This window comes from Salmo salar, chromosome ssa26 (assembly GCF_905237065.1).
Source record: "Salmo salar chromosome ssa26, Ssal_v3.1, whole genome shotgun sequence".
In the NCBI taxonomy this organism is placed as follows: Eukaryota; Metazoa; Chordata; class Actinopteri; order Salmoniformes; family Salmonidae; genus Salmo; species Salmo salar.
The window spans coordinates 34,258,865-34,275,470 of record NC_059467.1 but is presented as its reverse complement, the minus strand read 5'-3'; the positions used below and the strand labels follow the sequence as shown (position 1 = coordinate 34,275,470).

General features: G+C 43.8%; 1 protein-coding gene across 1 annotated transcript in view; it reads right to left on the bottom strand.

Moving 5' to 3' along the window:
• LOC106587746 (inositol hexakisphosphate and diphosphoinositol-pentakisphosphate kinase 1) overlaps positions 1 to 16,606 on the bottom strand; it is a 51,294-nt gene that overhangs the window by 32,683 nt on the left and 2,005 nt on the right. Inside the window, 8 exon segments of the mRNA XM_045709005.1 lie at positions 955 to 1,076; positions 1,655 to 1,816; positions 1,987 to 2,088; positions 6,676 to 6,830; positions 11,675 to 11,760; positions 12,249 to 12,339; positions 13,252 to 13,447; positions 13,784 to 14,376. Of these exon segments, the coding sequence (XP_045564961.1) occupies positions 955 to 1,076; positions 1,655 to 1,816; positions 1,987 to 2,088; positions 6,676 to 6,830; positions 11,675 to 11,760; positions 12,249 to 12,339; positions 13,252 to 13,447; positions 13,784 to 13,930 (1,061 nt within the window). The 5' untranslated portion in view covers positions 13,931 to 14,376.

Below are 16,606 nucleotides of genomic sequence, written 5' to 3'. Positions count from 1 at the left end.
TTATTTACAACCCAGCACCAACACTAAACTCAAATAACCAGGCTTCAACAAAGACCACAATTAGTCTAATCAGTTGTGCTTCAGCAGGGGTGGATCTGAAGTCTGCAAACTGAAGTCTGCCCCGCTCGGACCAGGAGTCAGAACACCACGCCCCGCTCGGACCAGGAGTCAGAACACCACGCCCCCCTCGGACCAGGAGTCAGAACACCACGCCCCCCTCGGACCAGGAGTCAGAACACCACGCCCGCTCACGACCAGGAGTCAGAACACCACGCCCCCTCGGACCAGGAGTCAGAACACCACGCCCGCTCGGACCAGGAGTCAGAACACCACGCCCCGCTCGGACCAGGAGTCAGAACACCACGCCCCGCTCGGACCAGGAGTCAGAACACCACGCCCCGCTCGGACCAGGAGTCAGAACACCACGCCCCGCTCGGACCAGGAGTCAGAACACCACGCCCCCTCGGACCAGGAGTCAGAACACCACGCCCCGCTCGGACCAGGAGTCAGAACACCACGCCCGCTCGGACCAGGAGTCAGAACACCACGCCCGCTCGGACCAGGAGTCAGAACACCACGCCTCGCTCGGACCAGGAGTCAGAACACTATGCCCGCTTGGAACAGGAGTCAGAACACCACGCCCCGCTCGGACCAGGAGTCAGAACACCACGCCCCGCTCGGACCAGGAGTCAGAACACCACGCCCCGCTCGGACCAGGAGTCAGAACACCACGCCCCGCTCGGACCAGGAGTCAGAACACCACGCCCCACTCGGACCAGGAGTCAGAACACCACGCCCCGCTCGGACCAGGAGTCAGAACACCACGCCTTGCTCGGACCAGGAGTCAGAACACTATTCCCCGCTTGGACCAGGAGTCAGAACTGGCATACCCCTGGCATAATGTAACCCTATGAAAAGACAATATGACCGAAATAGCCCTCTGGCACATCGTACCCCAGGATCTTGGCACAGTCGTCGTAGTACTTCATGGAGTTCTTGACGAAGCTGAAGCCGTTGACGTCGCAGACGTAGGAGTGACCGTTGGCTCGGAGAAGGTCAAAGCCACACACTGTTTGCTGCAGGGGGAAAAGACAGTCAGATAGGAATGACATGCAGTGTAATTGGGGGTGGCATTATCGAGAATATCAATCAGGGTAAGAGGGGCAAAATGTACTTATTGAGGGTGTGTGTTTGTTGATTCTCCTTTATATGACCTCAGGCTCTGTTCTGTTTTCTCTTCCCTTATAAATCAAAGTGATCGATCAGCTTGAGAGTGCACTCAACAGGCTGCCTGGAGCTACAGTACATCAGACCTGGGTTCAAATAGTTGAAGTGCTTTCTTTAGCCTACCTGGGGTGCTAGGTGGGTGGGGTTTGCACTTTTCTATTGGTTCCATTGCAACAGGCAAGCACAGCTAGGGTATCTAAAAAAGCATTTGAACCCAGGTCTGAACTGTGTACCAGCTCATCAAATAGAAGAGGGGCAAATCAATGACCAATTCCACGTCGACCCATAGCCCCTACCCAGAGGCACTTGATGTAGATTTTATCCAGAGCAGCAAATAGTTCACACCTATCGGCTATTCAGTATAATGTGGGAATCTATTCTGCACCACATGGGAATCGAACCCACAACCAACTGAGCCATAACTGACCTTGAATGCCAGGCAGACCTTGCGGGCCACTAGTTTCTCCATGGCGGTGAGCATGACGGGGTAGCGGATCTCCTTCCCCTCGCTGTCTCTCTCCACCTTCCCGTCCAGGGCAGGAGACTTCCTGGCCTCAGCGTGGGCATAGTCAGGCCCCACCGTATACACCTGAGGACACATACACATGGAGAGATTTAGTACACACACACACACACACACAGTGCACTCGCATAAGACAAACAAACATGCATAGAGACAGACAGACAGACAGACAGACAGACAGACAGACAGACAGACAGACAGACAGAAATACAGACTGACAATCGCATAACACACACCTTAACGTCCGTCCCGTCCGTTGGCATGAACTCTTCGTAGATGTAGGAGCCAGTCTTCCTCACGTTGCTCTCTGGTGAGTACACACTGCTCCGGCTCCCGATCTACAGGACAGAGAGGCAACAGCGTCAGAACTGGGAGAACTACGTACTGTCTACAGCACTGGTTCCCAAACTCCTTTAGCTCTGTAATCAACTGAAAGCTGTTGGTGTGAACTACCAACTAAACAGACCAATCATTCTACAACTCAGAATAAAACCACCCACCAGCAGGCGCCCAGTGGACTAAACACTTGGGAAACACTGCTCTTCACACGATAGGATTACATTAGGACTGAATGAACGTCCACCATACAACTCAACTGTAACCAGAGTCAAAGAAAGAGACTAGGGTTCATTCATCAGTACACAGTGTTGTAGAATGATCCATGATCTATTGCATTTCAGAGGAAGAACACATACAGCAGCTTACTACAGTCGACTTGGATTGAGAGGGATACTAATACTGTGTGTGATATAACCATTCGATCCCAATAGCTGATTTTAAATCCTGACAAAAACATTGGCCCGTTTTATGACAGGTTAAACAGTCCCGAAAGCCCTCTGAGAATGTGAGGTGAGATCACACTGAATAAAACAGACTAGGAGTCAAATAGAATTTCAATGAGCTGTTGTATATTTGGAGGACTACGCTGATCTTGGGTGAGTTTTGCATTTTTCCCACTAATGGTTAAGTTATGATTGGGGAGTTGATCCTAGATCTGTACCTAGATGACGTTTCACCTCAGAGCCTGTTATTAGAGCAGGCCTGGCAGTTGTCATAATCAAGCAACTGGTGTGTGCAGTTAAACACATACATATAGAATATGGAACATATAGATCCAGTCACGATAGCTCTATTCTATCAGGACGTTTCCCAGACTCAGATGACGCCTAGTCCTGGGGTGAATTCATTAGTTGTACATCGTAGCAAAGTTTTGGACGATGTTTTGAAACTAAAGGTTGGTCCATCCCAGTTTTGTTCCATTCCCGTCTGCTTGGTTCCGTTTCATTCCTAGTGAATACATCCTTGGATTAAAAAGTGCTTGCTTTTTAGTCCAGGACTAGGCTTAATCTGTGTCTGGGAAACGGCCCAATAGAATATAGCTAGATATAGAAAACATAATAGTTGACTGAAAGTATCACAGTTCAGGCAGTATTTAAAACAACTGTGAGGGCCGGGATACTTCAGATTTTGGTAATGAAGCCCTATATCTTCTTCCCCAGAGTCAGATGAACTCATGGATACCATTTTTAAGTCTCTACATCAAGTATGAAGGAAATTCAAGAGCCTAGCATTAGCACAATGACTAAAAGTTTATGGTATAACTTACCATGCTATCAGTTACCATAGACTTCCAGTCATTGCGCTGACACTATTTTGGTAACGCTAGTTAGCAAGTTCCTTCCAACTGCATGCAGAGAAGGTTTATTTCATCCACGCGTTCATCTGAAAAAGGGCTTTATCGCCAAAATCTTGAAGTATCTCTTTAAGAATGTTATGACTAAAAGACACAAAAAACTAAACCTTAAGAGCTTATCCTCATCTTTACTTTACCTTTAGTTCTATCATCTACAGTGCTTTCGGAAAGTATTCAGACCCCTTGACTTTTTCCACGTTTTGTTAGGTAACAGCTTCATTCTAAAATATAGATTTTTTTTTATTCCCCTCAATCTACACACAATACCCCATAATGACAAAGCAAAAACAGTTTTATAATAAAAAAATAAAAACTGAAATATTACATTTACATAAGTATTCAGACCCTTTACTCAGTACTTTGTTGAAGTTCCTTAGGCAGCGATTACAGCCTCGAGTCTTATTGGGTATGATGCTACAAGCTTGGCACACCTGTATTTGGGGAGTTTCTCCCATTCTTCTCTGCAGATCCTCTCAAGCTCTGTCAGGTTGGATGGGGAGCGTTGCTGCACAGCTATTTTCAGGTATCTCCAGGCTGTGTGCTTAGGGTCGTTGTCCTGTTGGAAGGTGAGCCTTCACCCCAGTCTGAGGTCCTGAGCACTCTGGAGAAGGTTTTCATCAAGGATCTCTGTACTTTGCTCCGTTCATCTTTCCCTCGATCCTGACTAGACTCCCAGCCCTTGCCACTGAAAAACATCCCCACAGCATGATGCTGCTATCACCATGCTTTACCGTAGGGATGGTGCCAGGTTTCCTACAGACGTGACGCTTGGCACTCAGGCCAAAAGAGTTCAATCTTGTTTCTCATGGTCAGAGTCATTTAGGTGCCTTTTGGCAAACTCCAAGCGGGCTGTCATGTGCCTTTTACTGAGGAGTGGCTTCCATCTGGCCACTCTACCATAAAGGCCTTATTGGTGGAGTGCTGCAGAGATGGATGTCCTTCTGGAAGGCTCATCCATCTCCACAGAGAACTCTGGAGCTCTGTCAGAGTGACCATCGGGTTCTTGGTCACCTCCCTGAACGAGACCCTTCTCCCCCGATTGCTAAGTTTGGCCGGGCAGCCAGCTCAAGGAAGAGTCTTGATGGTTCCAAACTTCATCCAGAAATGTTTTGGTACCCTTCCCCAGATCTGTGCCTCGAAACAATCCTACCTCGGAGCTCTACGGACAATTCCTTCAACCTAATGGCTTGGCTTTTGCTCTGTACTGTCAACTGTAGGACCTTATATAGACAGGCGTGTGCCTTTCCAAATCATGTCCAATAAATGGAATTTACCACAGGTGGATTCCAATCAAGTTGTAGAGACATCTCATGGATGATCTCCCTTTCTGTCTTTCTCTCGGAGGACCTGAGCCCTAGGACCATGCCTCAGGACTACCTGGTATGATGACTCCTTGCTGTCCCCAGTCCACCTGGCCGTGCTGCTGCTCCAGTTTCAACTGTTCTGCCTGCGGCTATGGAACCCTGACCTGTTCACCGGACGTGCTTGTTGCACCCTCGACAACTACTATGATTATTATTATTTGACCATGCTGGTCATTTATGAACATTTTAACTATGTTCTGTTATAATATCCACCCTGCACAGCCAGAAGAGGACTGGCCACCCCTCATAGCCTGGTTCCTCTCTAGGTTTCTTCCTAGGTTTTTGGCCTTTCTAGGGAGTTTTTCCTAGGGAGTTTTTCCTAGCCACCGTGCTTCTTTCACATGCTTTGCTTGCTGTTTGGGGTTTTAGGCTGGGTTTCTGTACAGCACTTTGAGAATATCAGCTGATGTACGAAGGGCTATATAAAAATAAATTTGATTTGATGATCGACGGAAACAGGATGCACCAGAGCTCAATTTCGAGTCTTATAGCAAAGGGTCTGAATACTTGTAAACAAAGCATCTGTTTTTTATTTTTAATACATTTGCAAAAATTACTAAAAACCTGTTGTTTTCACTATGTCGTTATGGGGTAGTGTGTAGATTGATGAGGGGGGGGGAAAGTATTTAATCCATTTTAAAATAAGGTTGTAAGATAACAAAATATGTTAAAAGTCAAGGGGTCTGAATACTTTCCGAATGCACGGTGTGTGTGTTATATCCTACTGGCAGTAGCATAACAGGTGATAACTGAATCCAGACCATCCGTCAAATCAAAAAATAACAGGTTTCTTTGTTTGAAAACACTTTTGTAGTAAAGTGATGGTTGTTCTCCTCCCTCTGTCAGAACAGGAGGTCTGCATCCCAAATGGCACCCTGCTTCCCTATGTAGTGCACTACAGGGGCCCATAGGGCTCTGGTCAAAGTGTCACCCTATATTGGGAATAGGGTGCCATTTGGGACGCAGACTAGATAAAACCTAGGCCGTGTCTACACTTGACAGTTCATGCAGCTTTTGTATTCTGATTAGAGTTCTTATCATGGAATTCTAGACCTACATTTAAATGTGTCTACCGTGTCCACATTGTGTCTGGATTCCCTTTTCCCACATAATATTCAAAACGGTGGAACCGGCTAAATCTGATAACACCAACTGGATGGCAGAAGCCAACTACTGTAGCTAACCTCTAACTAGCCAGAAAGCAACGTTAAAGGGATTGCAAAGAGGTTAGCATAACTCTAGCCAAACCCAAAATATTCTCTCTAAATAACCTAGCTGGCTAGCATTTGAAGCGTGCAAACACGTTCCTCACATGCTAAGAACTAATTTCCTCCAATGTTTAATGAAAAAAGGTGCCTCTCGCTCCCAAAATACACAATTTCTGGAGACCTGTGGGCGGACTGCTGATGACGTTACCGACTGTATGCGCTTTTGGTAGCCTGATTGCATCCAGACTGAGGAGAAATCCACACACAATGCATCCCTGACTGACTCCTGAAGTGGTCAGCCAGATCTGAACACAATCTGACCTGTCTTTTCAATGTGATCTTCGTAATCTGATAGCAGAGGTTGCATGTCAAGTGTCAACACAGCTCTAATGTCATCGTGTTCCTGCCTGGTTGAGGAGCCCAGCCAGAGTGAGTGCCTGGTGTGGCTTCACCTATTTCAGTACCCTTAATGTGCTTTAGAATAACTTCCATTATGGCTATGAGGAACCCTTCGTTTGGGGCTGAGGGAGGAGAGGAAGTGTGAGGGAGAAAGAAGCCTGGTCAAAAAGATACCCCAGGGCCTTTCCCATGTGGGTTAGACAGAGGAACGGATTGGGGTCATTTTGTAAGGGGTTAACGGCTTAGGGATCAGAATGTGACCTTTCTGAAGAGGCGCTGGCTTCCCCCTCCCGCTGAAGTGGGATAGTAGATGTAGACGTTGTGGTCTTCAGCACAGACGGGTTTCTCCACAAAGGGTTTAGGGAACACCTCTCCATTCACCTCCACATGGTCTTCTCCTTCGACTAGGTTACACTCTGGGGAAGACACACAAATACAAAGTTGTATTCATTAGTGCACACCGCAGCTAAATGTTTTGCAACAGAAAACATTATACAAAGAAAATGTGTTTTATTGGACAAGTTCAGGTAGCCCCTCCTTGTTTCGGTCCATTTCTTCCATTCAGTTTGTAGTGAATACAAACCAGGTGCATATTGTCAGTTCATCATCAGATTCAGATGATGGTCAGCCCTTTCAACTGTAAATAGTATGATTCAACCTGTAGATTACATAGTCCCTGTTTCAAAAACGGACAATTACATGTCTTAGTATACCATTGACAGTCCGTACAACCCTGCCCTCATACACTGAATAGTGTTGTTTTATCAAAATTCTCAAAGTATCATGGCAAGCAAACAAAACATTAAGCAGACTGAATTCCCTGAGGAAATCAGAGTCCTAATGTTAGAAACTAACAGCTGGTCACGTGTTTACTCTTCAAGCTACAGCACACAGTACTTGACATAAAGCAGGTTCTTAAAAGGACCATTGAGTGGAGTCTGCTTCATGTTCTTTTTTTGACATTGAAAATCAACTATCATGATAACACTAACTGACAGCTCTACCTTAACTGAGAAAGGGTTGTAACATTTTAGAAGCATTAGACCAGAACCTTGATAGTGTTTAATGTCTAAGTTTGAACATTAGTCATGAAGGTCAGGCTGTTGTAACATCTGTCCCTAATGGCGTGACTTCTAAACTGTAAATTGAGGACGCTATTCTACCCCCATCACACCCATCAGGGATGAGGAAGACATAACCCATCTAGTGAACTCTACCTTGCGGGACTGTGTTCAGTCAGAGTATTAAAAGGGAAAATGGATGGCCTCCAAGTCACGTCACCACACTCAGATATAATCACAGTATGCTCAGGACCTAAGACACACTCCCTCAGTCACTCATAACTGCGATATTTACCACAGGAACCAAAATAAACCAAGTCAGTATCACAAATGGCACCCTATTCCCTATATCAATTGTTCCGAATAGGGTGCCATTTGGGACATAGACCAACACTGCCTTGGGAGGATGTCGGACAAAGCCTGGAGAAGTCTGGTGTTAATACCCAGAAGAAAGAAAAACCGAGACCTCACTGGAAAGTGGTTTTATTCTTTCTCTGACTATAACCAGGTTTCCATCCAACTTTTTTTTATGCGAGTGAAGTACATGTCGGCTAAAAAATAAAGAAAAGTCACGACAGGCCTGATGGAAAATGCTAATTTGTTGGTAAATTTTTCAAATGTCGACAAAACAAGATTCGCTAGACAAAGTGAGATATTTGTATGTCTGTAAAATGTATTATGCGAGAAATGGCAGAGGAAAAACCTTTATGCGCAAACATATAACTATCATATAAAGTAAACTTGAAGTCACAATGATATGTTGTGTGGGTCTCCCACTACGACTTGGGAAAGCATACAGTGTATTAGGCTACAGATGAAATAAGTTGATGAATTTCACAGGGTGGTGAAAGTGCACAGTGATGAGTTTGATGCTCCTTTCCAATAAATATTGAGGCTCTTATTCTGGTAACATGATGATCGCCTGCTGTTTACAAAAATATGTATCTTGCTCTTTTGTTTATAATAGGAATCTCATCATGTAGGTAGCCTACCCGCACTGTATCTGTAAGTTGTTGGCTAGAGCGTACATGTAAAGACCAGAGTGGGCACATTCGCCATATAAAACAACGTTTTTGGTGACAAAACGATCAGTAGAGTTGAAAATGCGATGGAAACCCATTTACTTGTATTCATATATTTTTTTATGGGAATTTAAACAGCTCAAGTTTTTTTTTATGTGCACTACGTCATAAGGCACAGGTTTATATCCGCAACAAGTAAATTGGTGGGAAAACACACATTGTTTTTATGCTGATTTTTTTAATATTCACATGAAAATCTGTCAACTGGAAGGAAACCTCGCTTAGAATCACGTCTGGCTACGTTAAATAGGGGAATGTTGAAAAGGGTATTTGGTATTTTATTAGAATCCCAATTAGCTGTTGCAAAAGAAGCAGCTACACTTCCTGGGGTCCACACAAAACATGAAACAGAATGATATAATACAGACAATCAATACACAAGAACAGCTCAAGGACAGAACTACATACCTTTTTAAAAAGGCATATGTAGAAAACATATCAATGCATACACACAAACTATATAGGTCAAATAGGGGAGAGGTGTTGCTTTATCTGTTTTTTTAAACCAGGCTTGCTGTTTATTTGAGCAATTTCAGATGGAACGGAGTTCCATGCAATAATGGCTCAATATAATATTGTACACTTTATTTCTTTCTCGATTTGGGGACTATGAAAAGACCCCTGGTGGCATGTCCGGTGGGTTAAGTGTGTGTGTCAGAGCTGTGTGTAAGTTGACTATACAAACAATTTGGGATTTTCAACACATTGTTTCTTATAAACAGAAGAAGTGATGCAGTCAGTCTCTCAACTGTTAGCCAAGAGAGACTGGCATGCATAGTATTTATATCAGCCCTCTGATTACAATGAAGAGCAAGACGTGCCGCTTTGTTCTGGGCCAGCTGCAGCTTAACAAGTTATTTCCTTGCAGCACTGGACAATCAAGATTCGACAAAACTAGAGCCTACAGAACTTGCTTTTTGGAGTGTGGTGTCAAAAAAGTAGAGCATCTCTTTATTATAGACAGACCTCTCCCCATCTTTACAACCATTGAATCTATAGGTTTTGACTATGACAGTTTACAATCTAAGGTAACCCCAAGTAATTTAGTCTCCTCAACTTGTTCAACAATCCCACCATTCATTACCAGATTCAGGTGAGGTCTAGAACTTAGGGAATGATTTGTACCAAATACAATGCTCTTAGTTTTAGAGATGTTCAGGACCAGTTTATTACTGGCCAACCATTCCAAAACAGACTGCAACTCTTTGTTAAGGGTTTCAGTGACTTCATTAGCTGTTGTTGCTGATGCATATATGGTTGAATCATCAGCATACATGGACACACATGCTTTGTTTAATGCCAGTGGCAGGTCATTGGAAAAAATAGAAAAGAGTAGAGGGCCTAGAGAGCTGCCCTGTGGTACACCACACTTTACATGTTTTACATTAGAGAAGCTTCATTAAAGAAAACCCTTCGAGTTATATTAGATAGATAGCTCTGAATTCACAATATAGCAAAAGGTTGAAAAGCCATAAACCATACGTCTTTTCAACAACAGGTTAGGGTCAATAATATCAAAGGCTGCACTGAAATCTAACAGTACAGCTTCCACAATCTTCTTATTATCAATTTATTTCAACCAATCATCAGTAATTTGGGGAACGTTGAAGAAATATGTCAGAAATTGAGCTTACATGATTCCTTATTCCACATGTCAGAGATGTGATGTTTGTTCTATGTGATATACAGTATAAGTTCCTGGGGAGAATACAACACTATGTAAGTAGTGAGCAATACATCCTGCCTAAGACACACAGGGGTAAGTATGGGAACATCTGAACTGTGAGACAACGAGCCAGCTTCCCTGTGGAACGCTTTAGACACCTTGTAGAGTCCATGGCTCGATGAATTGGGAGGTGTGTGGGGGCGACTCCGGAATGTTCCTCTGTCCAGTGTGTGTTCTTTTACCCATCTTAATCTTTTATTTTTATTGGCCAGTCTGAGATAAGGCTTTTTCTTTGCAACTCTGCTTAGAAGGCCAGCATCCCGGAGTCACCTCTTCACTTTTGCCGTTGAGACTGGTGTTTTGTGGGTACTATTTAATGAAGCTGCCAGTTGAGGACTTATGAAGAGTCTGTTTCTCAAACTAGACACTCTAATGTACTTGTCCTCTTGCTCAGTTGTGCACCGGGGCCTCCCACTCCTCTTTCTATTCTGGTTAGAGCCCGTTTGGGCTGTTCTGTGAAGGGAGTAGTACACAGCATTGTACAAGATCTTCAGTTTCTTGGCAATTTCTCGTATAAAATAGCCTTAATTTCTCAGAATAAAAATAGACTGACGGGTTTCAGAAGAAAGCTATTTGTTTCTGGCCATTTTGAGGCTGTAATCAATGCAAAAACAAATGCTGATGCCCCAGATACTCAACTAGTCTAAAGAAGGCCAGTTCTCTTGCTTCTTTAAAACAGCACAACAGTTTTCAGCTGTGCTAACATAATTGCAAAAGGGTTTTCTAATGATCAATTAGCCTTTTAAAATGCTAAACTTGGATTAGCTAACACAACGTGCCATTGGAACACAGGAGTGATGGTTGCTGATAATGGGCCTCTTTACGCCTATGTAGCTATTCTATATATATATATATATATATATATATATATATATATATATTTTTTTTTTTAAATCAGCCGTTACCAGCTACAATAGTCATTTACAACATTAACAATGTCTACAATGTATTTCTGATCAATTTGATGTTATTTTAATAAAATAAAAAAAAAAAGGCTTTTCTTTCAAAAACAAGGACATTTCTAAGTGACTCCAAACTTTTGAACAGTAGTGTTTGTATTTCTATCAAAACGTTCTACAACATAGTGCCCTGCTGAACACGCCCAGTTATCTTGGAAGCCTAATGACTGATTTACACTATAGGGCCGACAAGAACTGTACTGGCTCAGTTATTTTATTTCACTTTGTCCTTTCTAGCACAGTTCCAGCAACTGTGGTGGATGGCTAACCAGGCCAGCCCAACACAGTACAGTTTGGCTCAGTATTGTGAAAAATGTACAAGGTTTTAAGAGTGACCAGAAAGGTATAGCACCAGTAGAGGCGACAGGGACAGAATATTGACCATTCCTAATGGGACCGCCAATGCCTGACCTTTGGGGACCGCACACTGACCGTCTGGTTTATCTGGGTCGCGGTTCAGCACAGCGTAGCGTGGTAGATCGATGCCTTCCTGCTGCAGGATACGATACACCTCCCTCCTACAAAACAGACAAAACATAACACTCAGCATTCAAGTGAGAGATAGTCAGCCATCTCACTTAACGTGAATGCTGTATATCTAAGATTGCACAAATCACCACGTGACACCAGTTCAAACAATGCTGGTCACACATCACCACCAGTAATCACCATAATAGCAATATAACATCATACGGTCCTTATTCCACACAGACCTCCAGAACAGCACAGTATTAACCATGATGCTCTGTGATAACTACACCCCTCTATACAGAACACTAAGGTTGTCCCGATACATGGCAAATATTGTGTCCTATTGCTTGGATAATAAACAAGTGACTCTGGGTGACAGAATAAGGCTGTTTGTTTCCCAACATCAGGACTGTTTTCCTCAAGAAATGAAGTCTGCTTCTTGTTTTATTAGCTTGCCATGATACTTCTGAATCGGTGTATCGTGATACAGTTGTCATGACAACCCTACAGCATGCATCTCTAGCTTTGGTTGTACCTGTCCTGTATGTAGTACTGTGTGTTCAGGTCATTGATGAGCAGTGGGTTTCGAAGTTCGGCGTAGCTCACTGCCTTGTCCAACGGGAATCCTTCAAATTCAAATGCAACACCAACTGTTAGCAAATCCTATACGCAGGCCACACAGTATGTGCAAACTTCGCCAGGGGCAAGAATGGGACACATTAATGAAGTAAGACAAGTGAAAGTAATTGAAATTAACGCAGTCCAGTGGGCAAACATTGTTCAACTGGGTTTCTCTTCAACATTTTGCTAAAATCAATGGTAGCAAATTTAGTCACATATTAGTCAAAACAGGCTGTTGTGGTGTCAGACAGAATTAATCAAGCTGGGTTGAAGACGAGTAATGCTGACACAGCATGGTACGAGAACGGGCTGTGTGTGTGTGTGTGTGTGTGTGTGTGATGTAGTAGCATGTGACTGTGTTTAAATATGTGTACCGTAATTTCCGGACTATAAGCCGCAACTTTTTTCCCACGCTTTGAACCTCGCGGCTTAAACAATGACGCGGCTAATATATGGATTTTTCCCCAGTTTCACATTTTTTTGAAAGGAAATGACTTCAGTGGTTTCAGTGCACAGGAGGAGGAAGATAGTGACCAATGACTTTCTTGGTAGGCTACTGTTTACAGCAAATTTTTTATTTTTTGTTACAAGCCCTGTTTCATTAAAGCCTATTTATTTTTGTTCCAAGCCCTGTTTCGTTAAAGCCTATTTATTTTTGTTACAAGCCGTGTTTCGTTAAAGCCTGTGTAAAGTTAATTTGTTGTACCGGTAGGCACCTGCGGCTTATAGACATGTGCGGCTTATTTATGTTCAAAATTAAAATTAAAATTAAACTCATTGGGTGCGGCTTATATTCAGGTGCGCTCAATAGTCCGGAAATCACGGTAATCACTTTTTGGACTGTAGAATAATGGGTGGGGTAATTAAGTTGAATACAGTGCTTTCATCAGCAAACAGAGTTGGTGTGTGTGTTCCACCTTTGGAGTGGAAGGAGACGAGGCAGTCACACAGGGGCCATTTGTCCACGGGCTCGTTGAGAATGACGTCCTCGGGGAAGATGACCACAGTGATGTACTCAAACCTGCACAGCCGCTCCAGGATCTGGGTCATGGGCTTAGACTTGGACTTCTTCATCATGGAACAGATCCCCACCACGATCTGTCGCTCCGGGGGCTGAGAAGGAGGGAGATCACTTCAATAAGTTAGGCTACTTTATCTATTGCCGACACAGTCTTGTGTAGCTTTACAATTAGTTAACCATCCAGTCAACCAAATGGATCAACAGTTGTCACAAAAGTGCTTTGCAGATGAGTAGTCTCATGTGGTCTTACATGATCTTGTGCTGTGGAATTAGCCCTAATATCTGTAGCCTCCATTGTGCTGGTATCTAATAGTGATGGAGTTACCATATCAGGGCTAGTTGTCTAATTTACTGTCATGAGGGTGATTCATATGTGACATCATGAGGCCTGATGTAATCTTGTGTAGTCTCGTCTCATGCGGTCTCACCGAGTCTGCGTCCTCGTGCAGCTCCATGTCTGTCCTCATGCTGCAGCCGTCGTAGTCCTCCAGGCCCTCGCTCTCATCGTCCTCGCAGCCCACGAAGAATCTGGGAGCGCAGCGCTGGCTCTCGCCCGGGCTGGCGGGCTCTGACATCACAGTCCCCGGCGGCAGCCCTCAGCGTCCCGCCGCGCCATTGCACACCAACACACCGCCGGGGAGGGCCACCAATGGAGGCGCACAGGGCCTAGGAGCTGATCAGGTGGTGACTCTCCAGTCTCGAGGTGGGCTAAGCTAAGCTTGGTGAGGTGGGGTGTATTGGGTTGGGGTGGTTGGGGTGGTAGGGGATTGGGTGAGGAAGAGAAGGGGATACAAGAGCTGGTCCTGGGGAAGGTGTTGAGGGTTAAGTTGTAATGTGTGTGTAACAGACTATGCTAGTAGTAGTGGTGATGGTGTTTCTGGGGTGGGATTGCTGAGGCCTCATTCTTTACTCAGCAGTTGAAGATCATGTTTCAGGCCTGGCCTGAGGGCTAGTATGGGCAGATCCAACTATAATGGGACCACAAGCCATTCCTCTATGCTTGTCCAAGAAAGACAGAATCCTAGAAATTAAACAAACACAGAGATTATAGAGGATATTCAATAGCCCATAGGATTCCCAACAGCATTCATTGCATACATGTTATGACGGGGGGGCTAGAGGCCCAGTTCCATACTGATAATTGCTTTGTAAAACTGGACAACGCGTCCAACGACCCACCCCCCAAAACTATATGTTACTGCCTGCCCTGACATCAGCAAACCCTGCAATCAGGGATTGGAAAACCTCAGGCAGAACGTGTCGTATGTGTTGTGTGGAAGATTTGAACTGTGGTCGCAGACCTGTGACAGAGCAGCACTGGCCTACATCGCCGATCACTAAGCTCTCGGTTAGCTGTTACCACTCATTACAACCTGCCATTTCATACAGAACTTTAGAAGACAGTCCTCTCTTGTAGAGACAATATCCAGCCAGTTGATTCCCATCAGGAGAGCTGTTATTCACAGACTGTTACTAACATTCTGTGGCTGGCTGACTATTACAGAATAGCCTAGGCAGGCTACTTCAAAAAATGTGTTGCCTAATTACTGCACAAAATCATCTTACATGTCCGGACACGTCAACAAAAAACCTAGGGAAGAAAATGGAGAAGCCTAAACGTGATTACCTACAATATAGGCACTAGGTAGGGGTAGAGGAGAAACCGAAGGGGAGTGTGTAGATCCAGTCAAGTCTAATTACTCTACCTACTTGAACAATGCTGCATTAAAATCACATCATAGAGAGACAGAAATGTCAACACAAAATCCTGTACTTGCCAGCACTGACTAAATGAAAGCTAGGCACAAACAGAACACTGCTGTTTGATATCTGCCCCCATCTCACATACAAAGCTCAATTCTGCCGACTGTGTGAAAGTAGCAAAGTCCATGGTACATTGGCCATCATTACTAATGGTAGGCTAGATGCCGTTACAGTGACTATTAGCCTAGACACTGTAGGGCTGTCATGAAAAAGCTCAAAGGACAATGTAAACTATCCATGTGAGCAATGGCACAGTTTGGCATACAGCGGCAGGGCACTTATAGACCACAATACATCTCACATCCAATTCTAACCACCCACCACATATATGTTTTAGTTTAGGCTACGTTCTCCAACAGAGGTCATTCAAAAATAACCTAATCATATAGGCTAGAATCTAACTGAAAGGATAGATTCTAAAATCTTCACAAATCCATTCATCTACAAAACAAAGTAAGCCCGTTAAGCCCTACAAGCTGAAAGGGGACATACCGTTAGAATGATTTATTTATATTAATGAGCTCTCACTAGCACACATCAGTCTTGATCTGTCAACCATGGAGGACAGTCAGTAACATACATGGCATCAAATAGTATTCGATTAAAACCCTGGTAAAGTTAAGGAAAATCCCTTTTGCGTCTTGGAACCCAGTTTATTTAAAGTAAACTCTTTCCCTGGTTAACTTAAGGGGATTACCCAGGGCTTTGGAGCTGGGGTTTAAACTCCTATATTATAGGGTGAGAGTTAATAGTTTCTCTAGGGCCATTAGGCTACACTGGCTAACAGTAAGATTCATATCAGACGTTGACAAATAGGTTTCATGTATCTGTGCGTCGAATTAATGGGCAGGTAGATGCTGTCCAATACAGGTGAAATGCTATGAAAAAACATTTAATTTAGATTTTGCTTGTTCTATATCAATGTCAGGTAACCAAAGCATGCACCAATTCACTAGCTAAATATAAAATGTTGCCAAGTTGATGGCTGCACAGTGTACACTAGCCCTAGCCCTATCGTTACTGTTACTCCTAGGAGGTCCAAGGTCCTTCGATGTTATTTTCAGAGGTAGACTGGCTCTGGATGCCAAAACTCCATCTAAACGTGAATCGATTCTTTATTGCGATATGGTTCTAGAAACATAAAGCCCCTTAATTTCAAATCACATCAAAATAATTTCATATGCAAAACACACATTTACTGTACACTGTCTCAACCAGCTATATCACAGTTGCAGCAGACAGTATTTTTCAGTGAGAACATGTTTCTAGCGGCCTTCTTCATTGCACACAGGTGTTTGGAGCATGCTAGATAGCTAATTAGCACAGGTGGTCCATCGGTCTTCTGTAAACACATGCTGTAATATGGTGATATGGCCATGTGGGAACACTAACCCTATAAAAAGGTGGGTATCAATTTAACGTTTGGTTTTTAGAAAATAGTTTCTTGGTAATATGAAAGAGAAGACATTCTTCAAAAACAGTACTGA